The sequence below is a fragment of the Eumetopias jubatus genome, unplaced genomic scaffold (assembly GCF_037043125.1).
Source record: "Eumetopias jubatus isolate StellerSeaLion01/CBP00866 unplaced genomic scaffold, mEumJub1_p1.0 scaffold_8, whole genome shotgun sequence".
NCBI lineage: Eukaryota > Metazoa > Chordata > Mammalia > Carnivora > Otariidae > Eumetopias > Eumetopias jubatus.
Genome location: NW_028274814.1, coordinates 7849770 through 7866730, shown reverse-complemented (window position 1 = coordinate 7866730; position 16961 = coordinate 7849770). Strand labels below are relative to the sequence as shown.

At 36.6% G+C, this 16961-nt stretch overlaps 1 protein-coding gene across 1 annotated transcript in view; it reads right to left on the bottom strand.

Moving 5' to 3' along the window:
* Window positions 1–16961, bottom strand: part of MPP7 (MAGUK p55 scaffold protein 7) — a 287565-nt gene that overhangs the window by 50650 nt on the left and 219954 nt on the right. The window contains exon 12 of the mRNA XM_028120937.2: window positions 3569–3739. Coding sequence (XP_027976738.1) covers window positions 3569–3739 — 171 coding nt within the window. The remainder of the gene's footprint in view (window positions 1–3568; window positions 3740–16961) is intronic.

Genomic DNA, 16961 nt, shown 5'->3' with positions numbered 1-16961 from the left:
AGCAATGATCCCCACCCTCCTGTTTTTCACACCTTTGTGCAATTCCCTCTCCTTGATTGTGGGCAAAACCTGTGATTTGCTTCTAACCAACGGAATATGGGATGTTCTGTTCTTCTGCTTTCTCAGTTTATACACTCTGATGAAGCAAGCTACCATGCTGCAGAGGCCCACATGACAAGGAATTGAGGGTGTATTATGAACTTTGCCAACAAGCGCATGGTTTTGGAAGTAGATCCTTTATCAGTCCAGCATTCAAACTGAGACGCCTACCTCTGGCCAAGACTTGAGTGTAGCCTTATGAGAGATCCTGAAGCAGAGGACCCGGCTAAGTCATGCCCGAACTCTCCAAATTCTGACCTGCAGAAACTTTCAGATAATAAGTATGTGCTATTTTAAAGTCACTAAGTTTGTAGTAAACTAGCTATGAATATACAGATTATGAAGACTTAAACTTTGACTCTTACATAATTCACACACAAGAATTAACTCTAAGAACTTGTTATGCAGCAATACGTACGTACCTGATCTAGAGTGAAGACACAAATTACCAATAACAAGAATGAAAGTGGAGACATTACTACAGACCTTAAAGAGAGTTAAATGATAATAAGGGAATATTATGAACAACTTTATGCTTATACAATTGGCAACTTAGGTGAAACAGACAAATTCAAAGACACAAACTGCCAAAGCTTGTTGAATAGTCTTGTGTGTGTATGTGTGTGTGTGTATAAAGGTACAAAGATGCACTCTCTCCCATGTTCTCTCCCTCTCCCCCTTCCTCCTCTCTTCTTCAATTTGTTTTAAAGAAATTAAGTATGTAGCTAAAAATCTCCCAAAAAAGATGCCACAGCGTGGTTTTGCCGTGTAATTCTTTGAAACATTTTAAAGGAAAATAATACTAATTCTACACAAGCTCTCCCAGAAAAGTGAAGAGGACAAAACACTCCCCAACACATTTATGAATATGGCATTACCTTGATACAAACAAAAAACATTATAAGAAAACTACAGACCAGCAAATTGAATCTCGTACTGTGCAAAAAGCTAATACATTATGCAAAGCTCATTGAACACACAAAAATCAATTGATGCAGGGGTGCCTGGATGGCTCAGTCAGTTAAGTGTCTGCCTACAGCTCACGTCATGATCCTGGGGTCCTGGGATCAAGCCCCACATCAGGGTCCCTGCTCAGTGGGGAGCCTGCTTCTCCCTCTCCCTCTGCCTCCCCACCTTGTACTCTCTCTCTTTCATTCTATCTCAAATAAATACAATCTTTAAAAGAAAAATCAATCAATGCAATTCACCATTTCAACAGATCAAATAAGAAAAACCATATAATCATCTCAATAGATGCAGAAAAAAATTCACTTGACAAAATTCAACATCAATTCATGATAAACACTCTCAGCAAACTAATAATAGAAGGGTATTTTCTTAACCTGGTAAAGGGCACCTACAAAAAAACCTACACCTAATATCATACTTTGTGGTGAAAGACTGAATACTTTCTCCCTAAGACTGAGAATAAAGCAAAGATGTTCTCACCACTCCCATTTATTTATCATCATACTGGAGAGCCTAAAGAGAGGAGAGAATACAATATGAATATACAATAAAACACCTACAAAAAAGAAATAAAAATCATCTCTGGTCACAGATAACAAGATTATCTACATAAAAAAATGCAAGGCATCCACAAAAAAGATACCAGGAATTTCCTTAAAGAACTATAGGGAGGAATGATGACATCTGTATAGAGTACCATTTAACAGAACTGCATGGCTATTTCTAACCTGTATGAGATCGGAATTCCCCTATATCCCCTTTTCCTTTGAAAGATTCTAGAGAATGAATATTTCTTTTTCAAAATTGTGACTATGATTTGCTTTTATGCATTCCTGCATTACTACTCAGTTTATCTTCATCTATCTTCCCTTCCTCACCCCCGAGGTTAGCATCTACAGGAAAGAAAGAAAAAGAGCAAAGTTTATTCTACTTTCCTCTTTCAATTAGATCCCCTCAGGGAAACCAAAAGTAGCACAGTCATAATGGTAACTTCTTGGCTACAGAGAGTCATCTAGATTTAAGGGGAACCGGGAAATCATGCTGTCTTTGCCTTTTTATCACAAGGTGAGTCTCTTTCTTCGGGTGAGAAGCAGACCTTTGCTGAAGAGCAGAAGATGCAAGGGGATGGAAGAGATGATGCTAAGATGGGTGCTGGGAGGGACAATGGGGTAGAAGAGGAGCAGGAGGTCCAAGTAGCCCCCATGAGGCACAAAAGGATTTAGAACAGGGAATGCTTATACTCTCAGCATACTCTATGGGGACTGGAAGCTGGGTCATTGCAGGCTCTACAGTAAACACAGAAATCGACAGAGAATATTCCTCCAGGTGGGGTTTGGGGGGGCTTTCAGGCACATAGATTAGAAGAAGGGAGACACTGTTAGTAAGGGAAACTCTGAAGTATATGTTTTTCTCAATAATGCCAACAATGTGAACATCTGATGATGCTAGGGGCCACTTCCAGTGTCATCGGGTGTGAGAAACTGCACCATTTCCCATGCATCACCACCATCCACGTGCTGTAATCTTTCAAAGGACGCCATATCAATAGAAAGGGTGGTTCTTTACCTTTTCCACTTATTCTCATCCCCATAATGGTCACCTTCAGTTTATAAAGGAATAATCAACAAGAGACACCAAGCTCCTTTATTCCTCTTTTTCCCTCCCAAATCATTGGTTTTGATCCTTGGACCTTAATTACCTTTCACCAAATTTTTAAAGAAATGTAAACGAGGGCACCAGAGTCGCTCAGTGGGTTAAGCGTCTGCCTTCCACTCAAGTAATGTTCCCTGGGTCCTAGGATCGAGTCCTGCATTGGGCTCCCTGCTCAGAGGGGAGTCTGCTGCTCCCTCTCCCTCTGCTTCTGCCCCTGCTCATGCTATCTCTTAAATAAATAAAAATCTTTAAAAAGAAATGTGAATGAGGATGAGGTGGATGGAGTAACACTGAGGTCGTGATTGCACATGTCTGTGAAGGCTGGACAAGACAAATGCCAGAACGTGAATGTGAGTCAGACCAGCCAATGTCTGTGGAAATCACCACATATATTAACTACTTTAAGCAGTTTCATTAACTGACTCTCCAGCTGTAAATATCCTAGAACTCTGCTGAAAGAGTTTATTTCACTTAACACCTAAATGCCCTAAGAAGCTTCTACCATAGCTACTGCCTCGAAATGATTTAAAAGAAACTTGTGTTATATTAAAAAAGTATTTGTTTCTATTATTTAGTTACCCCAATTTCCTTAATACATTGTGATGTGTTTGCTATCCCCCGTCTCCGAGATCCCACTCAAATGTCAATACCATTCTCCACATATCTCTTAAGTCTCATGAATGTCATGTGGATAGAAAAGACTGAAAATGTCATTGTAGAGACCACACAAAAGGTATTCAAAAATGAGATTTTCTTTGGCTTGAAATCTTCAAGCACCATGCTCTTTGAAGTTAAATACTTCCTACCTCAGTTGTTTCGTCAGAATTAACACAAAAGGCACACTTACCAACCAGGACGACAAGTCTGTATTTTTCGTTCGTTTGCCGCCGATACGGTGTCACTTCCTCATATGTGGGTACATCAGCTGTGTCGTACTGGTCACTCTTCTTGCATTCATACATGGACTTATTTGTTTTCTTATCTTTTCTACTAAGACGGAAACTTCTCCTAAAACCAGCTGCAAAAAAACATATATATATTTAGTAATAAGAACTAAAGAAACCCCCCCCAACACCAACAATTAAAAAACCTCCAAATTGGATTGGATTTTACGAACCCAAATATTGTCACAAGTACATTTAGTAAGAGAAAACACCCAGATACTACACAATTTCATTAAAACCACCATTTAAGAGAATCCTTGAACATTTATTTTTATAGTTATGTTAACATAAATTTTATTTGGTTCCAAACCATAAGGAACTATTCTCTGAATTCAGTGAGTAAAATAACTGCGTAATAAAGCAAAATAAGTTGGAAATCATAGTTTATCATGGACTGACTGAACACTGTTGATAAAAAGTTAAAAGCACTGTAGAAACATTTAAAATATAAATGCTAAATTCTCTTTCATAAATACTAGAATATTTCATACTGTATTGTAAGCACAACCTAACAACATACCTGTGGCACAGACAAGCATCTATTCTTAAATAAAAAGGAAACTAAATTAGGGAGAGCTCAGTTTCAAACACGCCAAACATGGATCAGGCCAACAGAAGAGCAAGTTGACTTTTATGAGACTCCAGTGTGGGTTGGGGGTGGGGGCCGTAAATGATCAAGTCCAGGTTCTTGTTCTCCTATGGAAAAGTCCATGGCTTTATACTTTAAAGCCTACTGAATTTTGGAAATAACATTCATAGTCTCAAGTGTATATACTCTTATCAACACATCCTATGATCTTTTCCTAAAAGAACTGTACTTCAATAAATTTAAATGCTTAAAGCTCATGGCTGTCATTTAACACATGGGCTTAAAAAGCTGAGGCAAAGGTTCTTTTGCCCCGTCAACCCCCATTTCATTTGGCTTGCTCTTCATGTTGTTGCACTGTTTGGGCTTTATTTCCTTTCTAGTGATGTTCATCACACACAGTATGATTTCATCCATACACACAGTATGAATTCGGTAAGATGTGCAATCAATTTTCGACCTAACCCTCAAAATCCAGACTTTAAGGAAAACTGTTCTGGTTATTGAAACATTATATATATTCATATCAGCTCCATGGTACAAAGCAAAATGTAAGTACATTTTTAAGTACATAAAAATATATTCAAATATATTCAAGAATGTTGATCAACTGTGATAGGTAGTAAAAAAAATTTTAAATAGAGGTATTTTATAAAAAAAATGCAAGAATGTACCTCTGAAACAAATAATACATTATATGTTAAAAAAAAAAAAGATAGCAGGAAGGGAAAAATGAAAGGGGGGAAATCGGAGGGAGAGACGAACCACGAGAGACTACGGGCTCTGAGAAACAAACTGAGGGTTCTAGAGGGGAGGGGGGCGGGGGGATGCGTTAGCCTGGTGATGGGTATTAAAGAGGGCACATTCTGCATGGAGCACTGGGTGTTATACGCAAACAATGAATCATGGAACACTACATCACAAACTAATGATGTAATGTATGGTGATTAACAACAACACAATAAAAAAAGAAGTCAAAAAAATGCAAGAATATTAAAACTGATCTGTGTGAATTTTAGGGGCCATAATGAAAAAAAATACTACTACTGCATTTAAGAAATTAACAGGATCCAAAATAAAGGCCAACATTAAAAACAATTATCAGTAACCATGGAGTTATAGCACTCACCTTATGGATTCACAGTTTAATAAAAATCAGCCAAGCTACTAAGAAGAGGGTGATAAAAGGTTCATCTGATAATAGAATTTTGTGGCCCACCACGAGTCATTCTGATTTTGAGCAAGTACTCAGATTATTTGAGGGAAAAGACTTACAAAGGATTTGAGACGAGAGTTCACCACTCTAAAGCTCTCGTATTGAAGGCAGAAGGCAAAGAGGAGAAAGCAGACAGGTAAAGGGATAAAACACCGGTATCTCTCCAAGAAGGACAAGATTCAGGGGAAGCAAATGGGGAATGTGCCCGCCTGACCCTAGGATGAAGAAGTGTCAATTCTAAAACCACTCAGGCAGGCAGAGTTCAAACTTCTATATAAAGGGTGATAGGGAAGCTGTTTATTATTATTTCTCTTGTGTTTTTTAGGATATTGGGAAAGACTCACGAGAATGCCAAAAAAAGGTTTCCCCTACATGGGAGTCCTCGCAACGCCAACCCAGAAGTGGGAGGACCCTCACAACCACTCCTAGTGCTTGAGCGCGTGCTTCCCCGACACCTCCCTCTTACCAGTCTGCATCAGTGAGGCCATCCCGACCCCAACCCCGCTCTGCCACCTGCAACGGCTGGCCTACTCCAGAATCCATCATAAGACGGCTTCCGGTTTGGCACAAAAATTACACATTAGCTATTCTAACTCTCCGATGCTGGTATTTTAGAGTGTTCAAATTTCAGGGTCCCATGGTTCTTGTCTCATGGAAGGCAATTATAGGATAAGCAGGTAGAACTGGAAATTTCCTCATGGTTGTTCTTTGCATGGAGGGAGGGTTTTCCTCAAGTCACTACAAACTTATGGCCCAGGAATGAATCTACCCAGGATAGAAATACTTCAACCAAAGCAAATGAAATCCAAAAGTAAAAACCTGAAAAATTTCTGAGCCATGAATTCCAGCTAAATCCTGAATTTCAGTGCAAGTGTACCTAACTGAGTCTTTTTACAATTAACTGAAGTTTTTGCTTTCATTAAAAATGAAGAGATAGTGGGGAAAAGAGTGAAGGTAATCAGGTGTCTGATGTGAGGTTGTCTGGACATCAAAGATGGGGACCATGGCCTACAGGATGGTTTGGTGATATTTGTTGTCCAGTGCTTGGTACAGAACAGGTGCTTGATAAAAGTTTTATAAATTCAAGTAATTTTAAAAGGCCAAAACAAAACCTTACTTCACCTCTCTTTCATTTTCTTACTGTAAATTTCAACAAAGAAAGCAGGGCAACATTTGGTATTTTCACAAGAGAAAATTCTGAGAGGCAGGCCTAACGACAAAACACGGCATACCCAGAGGCACAGACCTGGAAGGAACTCTGCAGACCATCCTGGCCCACGACATCCTTGCTCCCCGGCCACACGGATGGCACAGATGCCACACGCTTGCCCATGCACCGTGACACGGTCCCGATCTCATTCGCGTCACTATTCCAGGTGGCAATGACGGAGCAACTAGAATTCCCACAGGATGTGAAGCTTAGGTGTCCTGACCCAATATGCTCACTTACAAAACTAAGGAAAAATGGCCGATCACCACACCATGTCTAGTAGAGCAGCAACACTGAGTGTTAAAAAATTGAGGACCAGGGCGCCTGGGTGGCTCGGTTGGTTAAGGTTAAGTGACTGCCTTCGGCTCCGGTCGTGGTCCCGGAATCCTGGGATCGAGTCCCGCATCAGGCTCCCTGCTCAGCGGGGAGCTTGCTTCTCCCTCTGACCCTCTCCCCTCTCATGCTGTTTCTCTCTCTCTCTCTCTCTCAAATAAATAAATAAAACCTTAAAAAAAACAAAAAAATCGAGGACCAGAGGTGCCTGGGTGGCTCAGTCGGTTAAGCATCCAACTCTGGGTTTTGACTCAGGTCTGATCTCAGGGTTGCAGGATCCGGCCCTCTGTCAGGCTCTGCGCTCAGCGAGGAGTCTGCTTGAGATTCTTTCCCCCTCCCTCTGCTCCTGCTCCCACTCATGCGCTCGCTCTCTAAAATAAGTAAAATCTTAAAAAAATTTTTGAGGACCAGAGGTGGCCAGGTCTGGGTTAGCATCTAGATTCTGACACCAGCTGTATGATTTCGCCAACTTTTTATAAACTGCTCTAAGGCTCATTTCTCAACTTTAAAATGAGGATAAGAGTATTTACCTTACGGGGTTGTTAAGGATTAAACAAACAATTCACATAAAGCATCTGGCCCAGTACCTGGCATATGGTAAATAGCTACATATATTAGCTATAGATCAGTACTTGATTATGTCTCCAACTAACTGAAAGTACCTGGAAGGCAGGAATATATACCTCCTTGTATTCCCCCAGCACAGTCTCGTAAGAAAGGGAAAAATACGGGGCTTATTCATAAGTGTTTAAAAGGCTGTTATAAAAGGACAATATTTAAATATAAAGATTAAAATTACAGCCAGATTTAAATATGTTAAATATTAAAAGTACCTATTAAAGTAGTAAAGCATTTTAACGCATCACAACAGAAAAATTTAGTATACACTATCCTTTCACTTTTTTTCCTCCCCAAATACTCTAAGGATATGTGTTATTTCTGGTACCATATTTAAATTTAAAGAGCCTCCTTCCTTTGGTCTTCTTACTTATCATGACCATGTACTCTCCTGATCCACAGATACCTGTTTACTTTCCATATTTATAGCACTCCATATACATAAGTACACAGGATTAAAAAAAAAAAAAAAAAAAAAATCCCTAACCCAGAGGAACCAATAAAGCCAGAACAGAGGATATGACAAAAGCACAAAATTCAGAGTACTTGCTTCTGATGGTTTCTCAAACCAAAACAACAAAATAGGTTGTCTTCCTAGAGTCTGTCCTCCACGGGAAGTCTGGGGTGATAGCTCGTTTGGCGTGCCGTTCAAGGCTGATTTTCAAACCTGGGTCACATAATGAGCTATGTGTCAGCACACACCTAGGTTAAGTCTGAGCTTAAAGGAGACTTAACTCTGTGTCTGCAAGAGGCAATTTCTTCCCTTCAGCTTTTATGTGGTTCTCTCATTAAAAGGAAGATTTAAAACTGTATACTTACACTGAGCGTAAGCAAAGGGTTCGTTCAGGTAAATGTGAATAAATAACCCAGAACCTACTGAATCCCCATTCATTTTCAATGCACACGTCTTACCAAGAGCTGGCTTTAAAAGAAGGGAAAAGGAACGGTAACGAGGAATTTGGAGTAAGGGACAGTTTTATACACAAAATATATTTTTCCTTATATTTCACATTTTTGTAATTTATAATTGGCTCAACATTTTTATGGACAGGCTTTTTCCAGTGAGCTTACCCACAGCTGTTAGAGATTTGTGTGTTTTAAAGGAACGACACGTTTACTTTACTACAATAGGAAAGTGACTCTACAGTTAAGACTGCAGCTGCAGGTCAGCCCCCTGATAGCAAGGAGACACTTCTTATCTCATATTTTCCAGTAGAAATCATTTGTGATCACTTATTAAGTTAGCATATAATTGCAAAGCTTTGTTTGAAGTATTTTTTACTATAAAAGGAAACACTTAAGTTGCTTAGTTTGTGCTCCTTATTTCAAGAAGATTGCAATAATCCTGAACATTCCCTTTATTCCATCTCATAGATTATTTCATTAGGATACATTGCCAGAAGCTAGATAGATCTTGTCCAAATGCTTCTCAGATCAGTGAATGCCAGTGTACATTTCCGCCAGCAGGAAGTACAATTACCCATATATCACACCAGTGTCTCATAAAGAGACTTCTAATTGCTTTGAAATCTTCAGTGATTTCACAAGTGAACAAGTTGTATGTCATTTCATCTTCACTGTTACAGGAGTTGACTTTTTTCAAGTTTAATACCCATTTGCATTTCTTATTTCCCTTGTAAACTGTTGGTTAATTATTTTGACCACTTTCTCATTAGGGTCTTCATAAATATATACACATATATGTATCTTTTAAGGTCACAGCTCTTGACCCTAATTTACTGCAAACACTTAAGATTTTCAATTTTCCATTTTGAAGAAATTTAAAATGTTTATGTAGTTGAGTCTGTGAGTTTCTTTGTGATTTCTTCCACTCTTTTTAGGACTTTCCTATCCTTGGGTCTGATAAATACTCACCTATATTTTCTTAGGTTAAAAAAAAAAATGGGTTGCATGGCTTTACACTTAATTTTTTTTTATCCCATCTGGAATTACTCAGCTGTAATCATGAGATCAAGCTTGTGAGGTGAGGCTGTAACTTTATATTTTTCTAAGTAATTAACCAATGGTCCCCAAAATACTTACTGAACAATCCTTTCACTCCTTTATGTTGATACATACTTTGTACTAAAGTACCAGACGGCTTATTATTATGTCATGACCAAAAAGAAAGAAAGAAAAAGAAAACCCCAAAAAGGTGATTCTTGGTCTGAGTTTAGAGAATTTTTATTGATGATATCAATACCAAAACAACAGAAGTCATGATGGTGGTAGCTGACATGGATTGGGAACTTACTAGGTAACAGACACCCCTTGAAGCCTTTATGTGGATTAATTCATTTACTTCGCACAGCAGCCCAATGAGGTAGGCAGAATACTACATGGGTTTAAGTGGCTCTTCTTTTAAATAAGTCAGTCCGAGAAAGACAAATACCATATGATTTCACTCATTTGTGGAATTTAAGAAACGAAACAGATGAACATGGCGGCGGCGGGGAGGTGGGAAGAGAGGCAAACCACAAAACAGACTTTTAAGGATAGAGAACAAACTGAGTATTGATGGAGGGTACGTGGGTGGGGGATGGGTATTAAGGAGGGCACTTGTGATGAGCACCAGGTGTTTTATATATGTAAGTGATGAATCACTAAATTCTTCGCCTGAAACTAATATTGCACTATATGTTAACTAACTGGAATTTAAATAAAAATCTGAAACAAAACAAAACAAAAAACAAGATTACCAAAGCTGTGGTTGAAATACTACATGATGAAAGAAAGAAGCAAGTTTGAAATGTTACTCCAAATATATAGATGTATAATCGAAAAAGTGATGAGCCTTCTGTTACTTTATGCAATAAGTAAATGGGAAAAAATGAAGGACCAGCAGTTTATTTTAGAGTTTAACAACTATAAGCTCTTTTCTGTTGGAGACATTTTTTTTCAGATATAATTAAATACATTTTGATACTCCTCTGTATTCAAAATGATGTGTAAAATATAAAAACATACACAATGGTGTCTCTGCCCTCCAAAAGCTCCCAATCTACTAGAGGACACAGAAATATTCCCAAATACTTATAATTTAAGGGGTTTCACAACACAGGCTCAGGACTAGAAACTACGATTTTTAGCAAGTTCTCTCATTTGACACTGACATATCTATTTCTATTTCACTTATTTTTCCTTAATAAAAAATAATTAAACTCAGGAAGTTGTGACTTGGTCATTTACAAAGCTACTTGACTACATTTTATTTATATAACACCATTCATCCAAAGAGTATAAAGTTGAACGCCTAAACATGTAAATTAAGAGTGAGTTGTTAATAAAATAAGCTTCACACTGTAGATAAATATTAAACCTATCTATGCTATAATTTCAAATGTTAGTGATATTTTTAACAGTAAAAAAAAAACAAACCTGAAGTATCCAAAATAAACAGAAGTATGGGAATGATGCAATACTTTCTAAAGAAATGAGATTGAAGCTATTAAATTTATAATTCTAAAACTACTCAGCACCATAAAATACATTTGGTTACTGGAAAAAAAACTGGATAGAATGCAATAGTCATACTTACGAGTTTTACTTTTTTACTAATATAGAAGTTGGTATGGATACAAAATTGTGGAAGAAAATGCATGAAAACAGACAACGGTTGTGTTAGGGAGAGAGGGATGTGGGCAATTGTTATTCTATTTTTCAAACTTCTGCAATGTTACATAATTTTAAAATTTGAAGAAAAAAAGCCCACAAAACACAGTTCATAATATATGAACCAAACAAATGAAATCCACTACCAACAGCTGTATTTGTGTCATATTAACACATAGTACAAAACACATGTGACTATGTCTCAGAGGCAGGGTCTAGTCTCCTATATTTTGAAATGATTATGGTAACAGACTACATTTTTATATTCATAAGACTGAGAAATAGCCAATAAATTAAAGTATTAAAATCTTTTTTTAAAAATCACGTTATTATATTCATTGGTTCCCATAAATAAGTAACTTTAGTGTGAATTTACAGTGTAAATATTTATCATTTAAGTCTTACTTTTTCATAAAACTTTAAGACATTTAAGATGGCATTTTATAAAAAAACACATGATCATTTTATGACCAAACACGTCCATTAACATGAAAGGCCCTCCAACAGTCATCACCAATACTAACACAGCCCCAGAAATCACACATGGGAGCAAGTGAAGTGACATCTGCCTTTCTGTTAATTCAAAGAAAATAAATACGACTATGTTACCACCCACAATTTTCAAGTGGGACAGTTTCAATCTTTGGTTACATTTCTTTTATGTAACCAATTTGGTCTAAAAACATTAGATATTATATATTCTCATGTTTTTAATAATAATGAGCTTTTAATGTTTAAGTTTTATAGATGTTTGTAGAATGGGAAAAGAAGCATCTCAGTGAAATTGTTTGAATCATAAAATAGCAATATTGATCGTAGCCACCTCAAAAGTTAGAGTTTTATGGAAGGATCCTCTCTAAAGTTCCGAATTTTTAGAGAAATACATTTATTTGATACCAACACAATCAAGAAAACTGCTTACTTTCTTAAAAGGAGATAAAAATAAACATTTCTTTTTTCTCTCAAATACATGAAAATGTGGATTCTCTTTCTTTCTATTTTTTTTTTAACTTGGGAGAACTACCAAATGTGTGAAAATCATTTTTTGCATCTTAAAACGCTGGATTAATTTGACAAAGCTCATATTTAATAGTTCAATAGGTACCTTATTACAAGGAAGAAAATATTTTAACGTAAATGAACTTTTTAAGAAGATTAAAAAACTTATGTAGACATTAATAAAAACTAAGCAGCTGGAAATTATTATACAGTGTTAGGCTCCTGCCAACAAAACATTGAAAATTTCCATTAAAATAAACATTTTTAATATTATGCCAATGTTGCTGTAATGATATGTCATAACTGACATGTAAAAACTATGTAAACATGGTCCTAAGACAAAATTATTATTGAAATGATGCTTCCATAGGACACCAATCATAACTGTCCCAAAGACAACTGAGGACAATTAAGACCAAACAAACAAGCAGACAAAAATCTTGGGAGGAGGTTTAAATTGAAAAGAAACGCCAATACAAAACTATAAAAGTAACGGAGATCTGAAGAAGCTGGGTTAGTCAGCTTCTTGTATTCATCTTCTAAAACACTGTCAGGGGGGAAAAAAATCATCACAGACATGGGAACATTACCGCGGATTACATTAACCAACTTTACACATGCTAATTTTGTGTATAAAGTGGAACAAGGCTTTTGAGCAAACAAATATAAATTCATCTCTGGAATGTTACAGGTTTCAAGTTGCTCTCAAAAAAACTTAAAGAAATGTTCAAATGCCATAAATACCCTTTAATCATTCAGCTCATCTCCAGCTAAAAATAAAAATAGAAACTCGAAGTGCCTAGTGAAATCATGGAGGCTAATATAAGATATCAATTTGTAATTTCCGAGAAAAAAACTACTTAGGTCTTAAAAAGTTTCCCTAATACCACTGACAATTTCTTTTTAAAGCACAGCACAGGATTACCATAAAAAAGGAGAAACCATATGAGAACTTAATTTTCTGCCAGTCAGCTAATAATGAGTTTTTACTTACACTTTCAAAATTATAAGAAAATACAGTATGCACACATAAAATTAAACATAAAAATATAGTTCTAAAAAGAGGGGAAAATTGGATTTTAAAATTTTAATATATTTTCTTAAGTTGAGTCTATGCAACCAAAAATTCTCCAAGCAGGAATGGTTTCTTTGTCAGAAAAAAATATTTCCAAGTGGTATTCCAGACATGTTGAGATTATGCAGAGTTCTTGTTCAAGAAAGAACTTGTACCATTTTTAAAAGAATGCTTCTAAATGTTCTCTTTGTATGAATTTTACTTTTTTGGAAGAATATTAAGGCAGTATATTTTGACGTATCTGCACTTACCTACAAAACATTCTTTAATAAAATGGCTCAATAGAGCAAATGGGAATTTTTACTAGATTTATAAAATAGTGTAACTTGTTGAAAATCAATGGTGCTTACACACAGAAAGAAGAAAAAAGATCAGGAAAAAAAAAACGCACAGAATAGGTAAATAATAACATTTGAAAGAACAGCATATGACAGTTTTGTTTATACTGAACTTTATGGTAAACACTTCAGTAAAATAGAAAGCACAGTCTTAACTTACATAAGTCCCAAAACTGATCTTGTTTTAAAAGAATGCATGAAGTACTCCAGGAAGGGCAGAAGTGGAGAAATTGATGAGTTTTCAGGAAACCATTTGCAAGACGTTATGTTTGAAGACAAATGCATGATAAGCAGGGCTTTGTTAATTGGTTATAACAAGATTTTGATAATGAATTAACCAGAGGAAAAACATTCTGTAATTCTTACCAATGTAAAGAAGAAAACTAATTCTTCATATAAACTATTTTGTACTGCATGAGGAAAAAGGATTGAATCTCCAAAGCTAGCTATCCTGCTACTGAGAAACAATTGCCGTATGGAAGCCAACGTGCACGCAAACGCACACGCACGCACATGCGCATGCATGCCACGATCTCCCACACCATCCACCAAAGCTAAATGAAATTTTCAAGAGCTCGTAAGAGGAAATGAATTATTCCCACTAATTTATATATTTATATAAATATAAATGGTTTGACAATCTTTATATAGATAGGCAGCCCTTGACTTACAGGGATTCGACTTTAAAAGGTCCAGTTTTTGCACTTCGTATTTACAGCATACTATCAATTTCTCTTCATGTTATTGTCATAAAATTGTATGTAATTAACACAACTTACACTGCCCACTTGGTGAGCTTTTTCCTTCCTTCCAATAATAACAGCCCAATCTCTCTTATTGATGAACAGACCCTGAGAAATGCAGCATGCTACACATCAGTAAGAATCATACCACACAGTGTACATTCATTTCAGTGATAGTCTTTAAAAAAAAAGGGGGGTCTCGTTTTCTTCTAAAAATAATTCTTGGAATGTTATAATGTTATTCTTTTGAAAGAGTCAAATTAGATCATTTTGACATGGGTTCTCAAAAATCTAACGGTCATGAAGTTAAGGGCTACTTATATATATGCTGTTTCATGCTTGATTTTATGCACACCAAAGAAAGTGAAAATCATCAAATGTATTCATTGAGCTACTGGTCTGATGTAGATCAATAGCAGTTGTCAATCTACTAGTAGACCCTGGGCAGCCCCCCCACCTTTTTTTTTTTTTGGTTCAAGGGTACTGTGCCAGCAGGGTAGATCACTTCCCCTTTTCCTCTCCTTCTGTGGGCTCAGGAGATACAGAATGTGAAGGTGGATGAGGGGCAGGAGTAAGGTTCCAAAATAAGCCAGAGTCTCAGAAATTCTTTTTAACAGTCCTTGGAAAAGCCCTCAGGAGAAGGCTAAATTTCTGGAAACTCCCTATTTTCCAGAGCTTTCCTAGAACTGGATAGGATGCCATGTGCCGAGGATATAGATATAGACCTATCCTGTGTATGTGGATATTCTTTAAAGTCAGTGGCACTACAATGTATGTGTAAAAATAGTGGTATCTACTGGAATTTGATGTATCCCAGGACACTTTGGGTATTTGTATGATATGCAGTTAAGTGACTAAAATGTTACAAAACCATTTTTGTTGACTTGTACTGTTTAAATGACTTCTTTTTGTAAGAGGAGCAATTGACGTGAAAGACATTATCAAATCTCCCAAGAGTAAATATTTCTTCAGTGTAGTAATTACCACAGACATACTTAGAGTAGGAGAATGTGACTGTTAATTTTATGTGTCAGCTTGCCTGGGCCATAGTGCTCAGATATTTGGTCAAACATTATTCTAGATGTTTCTGTAAAGGTGTTTTTTGGATGAGACTAACCTTTATGTCAGTGAACTTTGAATAAAGCAGATTACCCTCTAGAATGTGGGTGGGCCTCATCTAATCCACTGGGGGAAAAAAAATTAATCTCCTCTGAAAAAAAAGGGATTCTGCCAGCAGATGGCCTTTGAACTCAAACTACAACTCATCCCTGGGTCTCCAGCCTGCTGGCCTCTCCTGCAGAGTTTGACTTACCAAGGGCCTCCAACTCCTTGCACTCTCTGTCTTGTGTGTATGTGTGAGTACATAGCTGCCTGAGTAATACAGAGGATTAGAAAGGAAATGTTAAAATCTTAGAATAAACTAGCATTTCCTAGTTAGTGTACAAATAAACTGTAACATTTTAATATCTTTTAGAATAGAGAAAATGAATAAAAACCAATTTTTTATTCTTTGAAAGGATCAACAAAACTGACAAACCTTTAACATACACGGACCAATATTATTAAATTTAGGGATGAAAGAGGGGACACTGTTACCAAGAAGAAATAAAAAGATTATAAGAGACTATATGAACAGCTGGATGTCACCAAATTGGATAATCTAAATGAAATAGACAAATTACTAGAGATTTACTACTAAAACTGAAAATCTGAACAAACCTTTAATAAGTAAAGAGATTGCGTTAGCAGTCGAAAAACTTTCCACAAAGAAAAGCTTAGGATGAGATGGCTTCACTGGTGAATTCTAGCAAAAGTTTAGAGAACAATTAACACAATCAAACAAAGTTTACAAGCGCTTTCAAAAAAGAGTAGGGAACAATTCCCACCCTATCATATGAGGCCAGCATTATTCCGATACCAAAAACAGGCAAAAATATCACTAGAAAAAGAAAATCTAAAGACCAATATCCCTATTCCTCAGAATACTAGCAACCCAAATTCAGCAACACATATAAAGGACATAAAGGATTATACACCATGAGCAAGTGGGATTTGTCTTAGGAATACAAGGTTGGGTCAACATATAAAAATCAATCAGTGTCATATGCCACATGAGTAGAATGAGGAAAAAAGCCACATGATCATTTCAAATGATGCAGAAAAAGGATCTTCTATATACAAGATAAAGTAATCTTCAAATAGAGATGGTTTCACTACTTTCTTTCCAATCTGGAGACTTCTATTTCTTTCCCTCGCCCCATTGCTCTGGCTTGCCCCTCTAGTACTATGGTAAATTAAGTGACAAGAATGCACATCCTTGTTAGTTTCTGATCTTAAGGAGAAAGTTCTCAGTCTTCCACTATTAAGTACGCTGTTAGCTGTCGGGTTTTAGTAGATGCCCTTTACCAGGTTGAGGAAATTCCCTTCTATTCTTAAGTTTTTATCACCAAAGGGTGGATTTTGTCAAATGCTTTTCAACCCAACCAAGCTACCAACTGTATATCAAGGTTGCTGGTAACTTCCACATTGCTAAATCAAAGGTCGGTTCTCTTTCCTCATCTTATTT